Below are 11,514 nucleotides of genomic sequence, written 5' to 3'. Positions count from 1 at the left end.
TCCAGCCCCGTGCTGGGCGGGCGGGGCCGTGCCGTGGCGGGGGGCGGCAGCCCGCCGGGCCACGCGTTCCGCAGGGTGACCCTGACCAAGCCCACCTTCTGCCACTACTGCACCGACTTCATCTGGGGGCTGGCCGGCTACCAGTGCGAGGGTAAGGGAAGGCGCGGTAAGGGCGGCGGGACCTGCTGGGGACGCGTCCGGGGCGAGGCGGAGGGGAAGAAAAATTGCCTATACGCGCTAGTGATAAAAACTCTATTCATAATTAGTATCAACAAATTATAGTACTAAAATCTAATGATAAAGTCTAATGCAGTAAGCGGAATGCTAAAGCACAGTACTGAAACACAATAATAAAAATAGTGCGTTCTGTCACAAAAAGAAGTATCTATTGGTAGTAACAAAAATTCTACATAGTATTGAAAATTCTGATAACAGTAGTCGTAAATTGCAAAAAATCAAGCCTGAAAAAAATAGTAATACTGAAAATTCTGCTCTAAAAATTACAGTAATAAATTCTGATGGTGATAATAATTCCTAACGAAAATAACAAAAAAATTGGAGGTGTGTCACTGCTCGGATATGTGCTGCGATCCAGCAGTGCCCAAGCCCATCCTGGGGTAGACCTATTGTGAGCYACCGAGCTCCCCAGCAGCTTACAATGGATCCATCCCCACGGGCACCTTTACCTGCTGAAATGCCTGATGGCATGAAGAATCTGAGACCTGTGTGGAGTTTGAACCTTTTRAATCTTGACTCATAGGCCAGGAAGGCCTATGCACAGCCAAGGTTCTTGGAAGGGACAAAATTATGACTTGTTTTGATGCAGCTAAATCCAGTGGTGTCATAGGAAAGACTGGATCTCTGTGTCCCTCTTTAAAGGAAAACAAACACACCACCACTAACAAAAAACCCAAACAAAACAGCACCCTGATGTCTTCAYGAGCATATGCAGCCCAGCTGGCTTGGGTTGCAGCTCCAAGGCCAAGTCTGAAGAGTCAGGTTGTACAAGAGCCTCATTGTTTGGATGGTTATCAAACACTGTGGTGTGGGCTGTAGGTGTAGAACGAGTGCCCTGCAATTCTTGAAACAGCTTCTGCCTTTTGTCATTGCCGTGGGTAAAGAGGGTGCAGGATTAAATTGGGTGGAAGTCATGTTCCTGTGTGGTGCAAAGCAAGTCTTACAAGGATGGTTTTATATGTGCTTAAAAGTTTTCTTAGAAATGTGTTGTTTTGTCTGTAGCATGAAGTCACTGCTTACCCTGATAAGCAAAAAAGCCCCAAGCTCAACATGATAATTTTGTTCGTTGTGAAAGTGCACAGAGCTAGTCTTCTATTGTCACTTCTATCTCTGACTCAAAAAAATTGCAAATTATTAGAGTCATAAAATTGGGCATTCAGATTCCAGTTTGTCAGTTGAAGATCCGAACAGTTTTGGTAATGGTAACAGGTAGAAAAATGTGAAAGGAGCAGAATGTCCGAAATGGTTCACTTTTCTTTTCCACTCACATGTTACGTRCTTAAAGATAATGTATTGCTGCAAGTTGCATTTAGGGTTTTTCCTTGTTTTCCACTGACAGTTTGTGTTCTGGAACAGTTTGTGTTTGCTTTTCCAGCAGAATTCTGGATAAAGCACCCTTAGCACCACTGTCTAATGATGGTGTGCTGATGACATGCTCCCAAGCTACACAGTTAAAGTACCTCTTTTGAATCAACATCTGAAAACTCCMCCCCAAACAAGTCACCTCAGTGAGGAGTAATATGAGAGAGAGAAAACGCTCCTAGTTTTCATTAGCTCCAACATTCTCCACTCACAGTGTGTAGGAAAACCCCGAAATGGCACCTGGCACATCAGTATCTCCATTAGGTGAAGAACTTGCTTTTTAAAAATAATTTTCGTCTACTTATCTGTTTCCAACCACCTATGCTTAGGCTTATGTTTGTCTTTCCAACAACTTACTGCTAAACAACATATTTCAAAACCACCTGATGGGCCATTTTCTTCTTTTGTCAAGTTCCAAGTTATTTAATAAATGCTAATACAATTTCTTAAATGATACTTCAAGTAAATTCCATTAATAGTTACCTCCTTGTCACATTTACCTTAACTAATGGAGTTTGATCACAGTGCTTTAGGAAGTGATAGGAGTGCCAGGCTGTTAAAACAAAAAAGTAACCCACCCARCTATTAGTGAATGAATCGTTTGCTGTAGACTTGAAAAACATGGTAGATAATTGCTACCTCCTCTTTCTTCTCCGAAGAGAGTGTAGGTTTGCAGGTTTTATTGCAGGTATGTTTGGACTCTTTTTGATAAACCACCTACTGGCTTCAAAATGAAGCCATTGAGGGGCCATTTTCTAAATGGATTTGCAGTGGTTGCTGTTCCAGATCGGTGGGTTCAGATGTTCAGGCTCTTGATACTGTTTGTGTTGACGTTGCCTGAAGCTGGTTGTTACCAAAACATAAAGCTTCCAAACTTTGAAGGGAGTCAGGTATGCTGATGATGCCACTCCACCAGTTATTGAAAGGAAAGGGAAAAAAAAAAAAAAAAAAAAAAACAAAAAAAACCAAAACAAACTAATAAAGCCTCTTGTCTGTCATTAGTTTGAATAGCTGTGTGGCCTGAATCTCCTGGATTTGTGTTTTGGAGTCATCCTGTAGACCTTTGGAGAATGGCATCTTCTGTGTGTGAATGATCAAGTCTGTGGAGTTTTTCCGTAAACTTATCAACTACTCAGCATATGCTCATGTGGCTTACATAGCGAAATAGCAAAACTAAAAGAAAATAGAATTCTCAAAATGTTTTTGATAGTGTAGGCCAAGATAAGGGATGCTTAGCTTTTCATTTTGTGAACACCAACGARTACATAGAAAGATGCTCTGATGCTCCCCACACAAGGCACGAAGTGTCCTGCATCTAATCTGTTTGTTTAAAAGTAAATACTGCTTCGCTCTCCGGTTCAGTACAGTGCTGGTGGCCACTGTCACCAACATTTTGTACGGGATTGAAGGTACTCCAGAGGAGAATTGCAGCTCTCTTGCTTAGAGTGGCAAGGTAATTTTACAWGTGCAATTTTACAGGGAAGGCAGTAGTCTTCCTGTGTGGGTTAGGTATCCAGTTGGGTCTGAAAATGTCATTGTATCAAGCCTCTGTGCACACATTTGTTATAATATCAGTCAACCATCTGTGGTTTATTCACGTATCCTCCCTGCCCTGACAAAACTATTTTCTGTAAACTTTTTGAAGTATTTTTCTTTCTGCTTTCCTATTTGTAGCTGTGACTTCCTTTGAAAAGTGTGTGTGTATGTGTGACAGAATAGGTGATACTTGAGTTTGAATACAAAAAACTGCTCTCTAGCATTGTTCTTGCTTTCCTAAGCATGGTAATTTCAGGTTTGAATGGGCAGAAATTTCTTCAGGTGTGGCAAAGAAAAGGCAGTGTAAGTGACTGAGTTTTTGTGYATGTGTGTATGCATCTTAAAAATGAAAAATACTATTAGTATATGAAGTCTGTTTAAGAAGTAAAGAGAGTTCTTACTGGTAGCTCTTTGAAAGACCAATTTCCTATGCTTTCCTATGTAGATAGCAGATATTTTATATTGGCCTTTGATATTATTTTTAGCCATCAATGCATACATTTATTTCCAAAGTGCCTTTATTTTACATAAAACACTTCAAGAAAAAAAAATAGTTGGAAAAATTGTGAATCTCTATATTTTGGGGGCTACAAATACTTTCAGTTCTATAAAACTTTCTAATGTAAACTCAGCTTGGTTTATTTTAGCCAAAGATAAAATGTGGGGGATTTAAGTAATTAGCAAGTTTGACTGCCAATTTACAAGTATTTAACCATTTTAGGTTTTTTGTGTCTATACATTTCATTAGAAAATTTATGGGAAGCTACTATTGTGGACTTGTTAATATGTCTGTTTCTATTTGCGGAATTTCATTTGAGAAGGTTGAGTACCTGTCTTGATATGAAGGCTCTAAGTCAAATAATATTTTGGGAAACAGCACCTTGGTTTTCTGTTGTTGTTTTGGGGGGGTGGGGGAGGAGTTGAGGCTTTTTTTTGCGGGGGGGGAGGGGGTGGAATTAAATTGCTTTCTTTTTAGGCTTCTAAGTGGAACATCCACACTTACTCCAAGAGGTGTAAATCTTTCTTTCTCTTGATCTGATTTAGATGTTGGCTGAAAACACCACAGCTTTTCCAGAATTAAATGTAAATGGTGAATTTGAGTTATATTTATGCCATAAATCTCAGATTTGGCGAGGCAGSCAGAAAGTTGCTGTGATTTATACAGGCATGTCCCAGACATGGACAAACTATGTTGTTCCTTGTTGATTTAGGAGAGCCTGGAGATGTTCAGACAGTATTTGCAGCAGTCTTCAGATGCATATTTTTGACCTGTTTTGAATGCAGTCTCTTACATTTAAAGGCTGTTCTAAGAAAATAAAGTCAGATAGAGAAGGTGTGTTAAGGCTGGGAGTTAGATGAACAGGGAGTTTGTTGTGATGGGGAAGTAGTAGCAGGGAATAAGGGGACAAGGAGCAATCTCCTTGAACTCTCATCCTTTGTAGTAAGTTCTGTTGTTAAGACAGACATCTGAAATATCCTTGACCCTACACGTTTCATTCAGATCTGTTTTGAAGGAAAAACAGTGAGTGATGTATGAGATTCCCCCAAAAGTCTTAATGCTTGCAGTTCAAAAGGAAAAACATATTCTTCCTTYTTGTGATGAGCTTTGCTTGCTTTTGCTGCATTTTGAACTAAAAATAAAAGCTACAAGAAGTTAAAACCACAGTATATTTTTGCTTCTAGCCTCCAATCGGTTTGAATGTTCAAGACTTTGTTTTGTTCTTCAGTGCTTTTCTTGTGGGTSGTGGGGCTTTTCTGTGCAACATGTTTGGTGCTCAAATGTTTGAGTGAATGTGACTTTGCTACATTTAAAACTTAGATGGAGCCATCTGACTCTGAATTTATCTGGGAGCAAACACAGACTGTCAAAAAAAGAAACCTCCCCCCCCAAAAAAAAATTCCACAAAATAAAACCTTACACAGAAACTGGGCTCGGTTCTGGTTAAGCTGATATACATGTTGAGAAAAATGTTTGGAGCATTGACTGTCACATTGAAAAATGCAATTTACTGGTCTGGATTTGAAGGGTAATCCATTTTGTATTGAAAAGAATTTATGCTTTTCTCTTCTGCGCTTCATTCTGACAGTGCCTCAGAGGAAAATATCACTGTCACCATCAGTAGTGCAGAGAAAAGGACAGGGAGCTTTGTGAGAATGCACACAGCTTTTGTAGCTGGAAGCTACAGTTTGTGTTGATAGCATTAGCCCAGATTTCAGTCCAGAAACTCAATTAGGTAGTAAATAACTTACTGCAGAAAGTGCTAAAGCCTGCAATCCAATACGAAGCCTTGCACAGCATTTTCATGTATCATCTGTGTTACTGCCTCAGCCTGACTTTGTGAGCTGTGAGTGACAAAAGCAGTAAGGAAGGTGCTCATCTACCCATCATGGTGTGAAGTGGCTGCGGCTGGTGCTCTGCAGGTTCTCTTTCTAGATGATCATTCATCAGATATTCCTTAGGCATAATATGGTCAGGTGTTTCTCAGCCATATTCAGGGGTAATACCCTGGGGTCCTTTTCATCTTGCACAAAATTTTCCAATCTTCCTCTGGTAAGTTTCCCACAGACGATAGCAGTGCTGTGCTAAGGGTCTAAAAAGATTTTATTCTTTCCTGCAGTTGTGTGGGAGATAAATGCCTGACCAGTTATTTCTCTGTGATAAACAAACGACAGTTAACTCTAAGGCTTACCCCATAAAACATATTCTAAGTAAAGTACTGAGCCTTTTAACAGTATTTTCTTTCAAAGCTGTGCAGCATTTCAGTCAGAAGTTATCTCAGTACTCTACGGGTGGAGAAGCACTTGCCTGTTCCAATTTTCAGTGATGTTTACATGCATTTGCTGCGTGCTAACAGTTCCTGCTTCAGGTTTGCTTTCTCTTTGGAAAGCAGTACATTTTGGTAACACCTCCCCTTGCTCTAGAGATGGCATGCATTCCTTCTTCATAGATGCAGAAGTCTGTATTACCATGGGTTACAGTGCACATCTCTGTGTGATTACCCAGTCCTCTTTCAGTTTAGTGCCCAGCAGTTTTTTCAAGTGGTGATATTRCTTTTATTTCGATGTTTCCCTGATAACGTTTGTTAATGTCCTGGGGTTTTCCATGTGAAACAACCTCATTAAGCAATCACTTTCCACTGCCAATTGCTTCACAGCAGGGACAGTGCTGTGTTCAATGTCATTAATTACCCAGATGTAATTGTAACTCAAAGGTGGGGCCTCCTGCTTTTACTGCCCAGGGGGAATGGTATGCGAGGTCTCTTGGCGGTTTGTAACAAATGTTTCAGTTGACTACCTACCGTCACCCGTAATTGGATTTTTTTTGGGTAGGTCCCCTCTGGATAGGGTGCCTTTGCTGGTCTGTTTTCACTTGTTTGATTGCATGKGTTTATAAGTTGTCCCTAATGTTGCTTTGCTTCTTAGTATCGCTTAGAAAGCCAGTTCTCTGCCTGATTTTGGARCTCCTTTGTCAGGTGGCAGTTTGGAATTTTCGTTGAACCAGGCTGTYCCTGAATGACCTTTGCTTTTAGGTTATGTCACTAGATTCTTCCAGACATACTTCAAACTCTGCATTTCATTAGCTCAAACTGACTTCCTTCTGGGCTACTTGTTGCTCAATTAGATCCATCCTGAGCTGGCTCATGAAAGTGCTTTTGGTGAAACTGCTTTTGCAACACCTACAGAAAACAGGTGACTAAGTTATTTGAATGTGTTTAATCTGACTCAGCTCCAGTGGGGAATGCGCAGGTTGTATGTATAGTGTATACGCCTTTATAAAGGATTAAACAGTACATGCTGATTAACTCCTGTACTGTTTGATTTCTTTTTTTCCCAAAGCTTTTTTGTGTAATGGTAGGTTGTCAAGGTTATTATTTCCTAGCAGGTTTTGAGAAGCCTGTTAGGAAATACTCCTAAGCCAAGAGCAAAAGCTAATGTGTATATTGCAGTGTAATAAGGAACATGCTAGAAGCGCATTTCTTTTTGTTCRAAGTGTGTTACCACAATAGTCTTCCTTTTAAACCATATTGTTGTCTGCTGTTTTCTCACTTGTGGAAGTTTGTTATTCAGTAGAATACAGTCAACCACTCATTTCACTTCCTGTTCTTACTTAAGTGTTTTTATTTGCTTGGCTCTAGAAGAGTGGGAGGGTGTTCGTGTGTGTGTGTGTGTGTGTGTGTGTGTATTCCTACATATATATTCACGTACATTTATGTGACTTGGTTGCTTTTCTTCCTGTTTAAAATTGAGTATCAGTTATTTTCTTAGAAATATGTTTAGGATTATTAATGTAATGTGCTGGTATCACTCACCTGCTTGGTTTCTTTTTAAATATCGGTTGTATGATGTAATTATCATGGCACTTGCTATTGTAAAAATAATGTTATTTAAGATCTTAAACAGCTAACAGAATAACCAGTGCTGTATTTGAACACTGTTTAATCCATCTCTGGAGGTTTCACATATGCAATACTGCTAGAGGCATYTTGAATATTTGGCTAAACAGATTTTCCTCTAAGGAATTATTGAATTGTAGCAACTTTAGGTGTTAAAGTAGGAGCAATGTGTTGTTCTGCAGGTTAACATTAGATTACGGTGTCTAGGAAGTAGGACATCCAGTTTAAGTGCAAGAATGCATATCAAAAAATCTCAGTTCATCATTCCTTTTTCTGCTTGGCAGATTGTGTCACTTTTTAGTGTCTTGGTTTGTCATGCAATAATTCAGGAAATGAGTCTGTCCTTTTTGTGCAATACTTTCGCTGCAGAATGTGAAAATAACAACTGGTACACCTTGTTAACCAGTGAACATAAGAAATGATCCTCTAACTAGTTCCATAAGTGTTTCAAGCAAAAATACTTCCTCAGGGCTGAAACTATTATGTGGCTGGCCTCTTTGCTTGRGATCTCCGTAAATACAAGGAAATTGCTAGAATTCCTCTAAACATGAAGATGGCATGAGGGAAGGCTCTGAACATARAGTGAAAAAGCTAATCCTATTTGAGACTGTGGATACTTTCTTTCAGAATAAGAAAGGCTTTGTGCAAGATGACACATTTTCTTCAGAATCTAGTTAGGTYGGTAGAGTGAGCGTAAATTATCACACATATGAATTTACATGGGAAACTCATTAGAACTAGGAATGAATGTGTCTGCTATAAAAAGAATCCCTTATAATTAGAACAAAGATGTGGGCTGAGCAGCAATTTAGGAAAAAACTGCATTTTCACATTCATCCTCTTCTCAAAATAGTGTTGATACAGATGTTGGAAAAACGGATTTTAAAAATTTTGGATATTCACTGATATTCTGATAATTTAAAACTCTGAAGACACTTTTGCAAGCTGTTGCCCAGATTGTGGGTGGGTGCTGTTGGATGTCCCAGTAGTATAGCACTGCACTGTAACMGTTGTGCCTGGCAGGTGGGCATGAGAGCTGTGAGCAGTGTGTCTGCCCTCACTGCTGGATAATTGTCATTGGTAGGAATAGCCCTTCCAAAAAGTAGTCATAATCCCTTTATCCTAGAAGGGGTTGAAAATGGTGCTTACAATTAATGTTTAATGCTCCAGCCCTCTTGTCTGGATGCTGACTTAATTCTGCAAATAGAAGATGCTGAGTAAGAAATCAAACACGTGATCCAAAATAAGGAGGTGTGAAAGAAGAGATATAACCTTAAAAACAAGAACAACTCTAAAGATTGCTGTTTTGATTTCTGTGCAGAAATCAAATACAGAATTACATACTTAAATTTCCTCTTGTGAGGAAGTTAACTAACAGCAGCTGGAACTATTAGGCCTTGCTAGACAAATAATTTTTTTAAAAAATAGGCTAAAGTACAATGTTAGAAATGCTCTTTAAAACAGCCAAATATCATTGTGTCCATTTTGGTTTTGACCTCTGTTATTCTATTACTATTATATTCTCTGCTCCAGAGTAGCACCTGTTTGGCAAATGCCTGGAGAATTCTTGATACTRACTTATTTTTCATTCAAGCACTTTTTCTTCAGATGAACCAAGTAGATTATTTAAAAATAAATCCATAAGATAATGGAGATATATKACACTTTTTCAGTTTTGCTCTCTCACTTTTAATTTTGCTCAGATATGCTTAGATATGCTGCTATGGGAAACCTTAAGAACAATTCCACATATGTTGATAATTCACATGTATAAATTAATAGCTGATTATGCTATGTAGTAAATTAAGATCAAGTGCTRCAACTTTCTCTGTCTGATCAATTGCAAACATCACATTAAACAACATTAAACTAAAATGAACATGTAATCCTTGATATAATTTGTTCCCCGTTTGGGAAAGATTTATAGTTTTTTAGGGAGAGATTTTGGATTTTACTGATTATGAACAGAGCTATTTTACCTTGGAAGTTCTGGTGTATTCACCRGTGGTATATGTAACTTATCACTGCGGGCTTCTGATCTCTGGATAGATATAAACACTCATCTTCTATGAATTTGTATGATCTTAGAAATGTGAAACAGASTGTTCCCTTAATTCTGGATAAATATAGTTTGCAATCTCATCAATGACTCAAGCCTAAGTGGTGGAAATAAAATCCTCACACTTTCTTAATAGGAATCTTTCTAGAATGCTTGAAGTGAATAAAATTATGAATCAGGATTTTTWAAAAAATCATGGATATCAGCACTTTCAGTTTGCTAGCCTTTCTGGAAACAGTGCCTTGTGGGTGGTTTTTTTTTTTTCCTGATTCACTACCATGTGAATCATTTGCCTTTAGTTTCCTGACCAGGTCGATAGGTCAGTTTGTAGTAACCACACTGAAAAGATACTGAATCTACTTACCCAGTTGGCATAGGATTGATTCTGTTTCTTTGTTTTCTGCATTTTTTTCCGCTCTTCTTTCTAGGTCTGTGGTTTTTTTTTTCACTCAAATCCTATAGTTTTATATACTTCTGAGTGTGATGCAACTTGGAAATGAAGCCCAATAGGAATGACAAGTAGAGGTTGCCATGGCAGCTCTGGGGTGTYTTGGCTTTTTTCCTTGTTTTGTGTTGCTAGGAAGTGTTGAGATGCCTTAAATAATCCAGAGATTATCAAAGTTAAAAGTGGAAGAAAATTTATTTTGGGGTTCTGTAGATTAATAATTGGACATCTGTTTTTATATCGATTTTTTCTTTAATATTGTAATTGTGCTGTAGAGGTATGTGGGTATGACTGTAGCTAAGCTTAGCAGTGGGTTTTTTTTCTAGTACATTCAGGATTTTTTACTATATTTTCATTTTCTATGTTCAGTTTTTAAGAGGCAGAGGAGGGATTGCAAACCTCCAATCTACTGGTTATATCACTGAGTGGAAAAGACTGCGTTTATGTGAAATGCTGCCTAGCTCTCCTTGGTCCATTCAACATCTTATTTATGCTTTGGAGGGAATTCTTGGTTTCTCCCACTGCTAGAAGCATAGAGCTAACTCACTGAGCCTCTGTGTGCATGGGATACATGTGGGGTTTACTTTGTGAGCCCTTGGTAATATGCCCCACAGGTGCAGGACTGGTCTGTATTACAGCTGGTGTGGATGGTGTAATGTTGAGAATGTCTTTGAGTCTTTGGGTATTGTGAGAGTGTCCAGGCAATTTATCAATGTCACATTTTTCTGACAAAATGCTGTCACAGCTTATGGGGTCCTACTGTGCATTAAGTTCAGCTAAGATCCACCCTGTTTATTYAAGTGTAATTCAAATTCTTCTTTTTCAAAGCTGAAGATGTGCTACTGTTATTTCCCATTTGTACATGGGAAGGCATTTCAGCAATAGGTATTGTCTAACATAGCTGAAGAATTAACAGAACTGTTTTTTCATAGGAGATATCTGTGTTGTTATTGGAGTATGATACTGACATGGTGGTGTGTGGGTTTATTTGTGCTGTAACTCGTGACAGTGGTGCAGGAGGCCACATGTGTGAGGCTGGAACCTTGCAGAGTTCATGCAGGGTGCCTTGGCATGATAACCTCATGAATTTAACAAGTGTAAGAGCAAAGTGCTGCGACTGGGTAGAGGCAATCCCAGCTATGAGTACAGGCTGGGAGAAGAAATCATTTGAGAGCAGATCTATGGTGAAGGGCTTCAGGGTTGTTGTGGGTGAAAAGCTGGACTCAAGCTGGCAATGCCACAAACCAAACAGATCCTGGGCTGCCCCAAAAGCAGTGTGGCCAGCAGGTCAAGGGAGGTGATTCTGTCCCTTTACTCTGCCCCTCTGAGACTCCACCAGGAACTCTGCATCTATCTCTGGCATCCTCAGCACAAGRTAGACGTGGACCTGCTCAAGTGTGTCCTGAGGAGGGCTGTGAAGATGATTGAAGGGATGGAACTCCTCTTCAATAAAGACAGACTTAAAGCTGCATTGTTCAGCC

General features: G+C 39.2%; 1 protein-coding gene across 1 annotated transcript in view; it reads left to right on the top strand.

Annotated features, from left to right (window-relative positions):
* DGKQ (diacylglycerol kinase theta) overlaps window positions 1-11,514 on the top strand; it is an 80,404-nt gene that overhangs the window by 1,298 nt on the left and 67,592 nt on the right. The window contains exon 3 of the mRNA XM_057373090.1: window positions 6-151. Within this exon, the coding sequence (XP_057229073.1) occupies window positions 6-151 (146 nt within the window). The remainder of the gene's footprint in view (window positions 1-5; window positions 152-11,514) is intronic.

Source organism: Malurus melanocephalus, unplaced genomic scaffold (assembly GCF_030028575.1).
Source record: "Malurus melanocephalus ecotype Western Australia unplaced genomic scaffold, MMel_1.1 scaffold_184, whole genome shotgun sequence".
Taxonomy (NCBI): domain Eukaryota; kingdom Metazoa; phylum Chordata; class Aves; order Passeriformes; family Maluridae; genus Malurus; species Malurus melanocephalus.
Note: the sequence above shows the minus strand (reverse complement) of the source record. Positions and strands in the feature narration are given on the sequence as shown.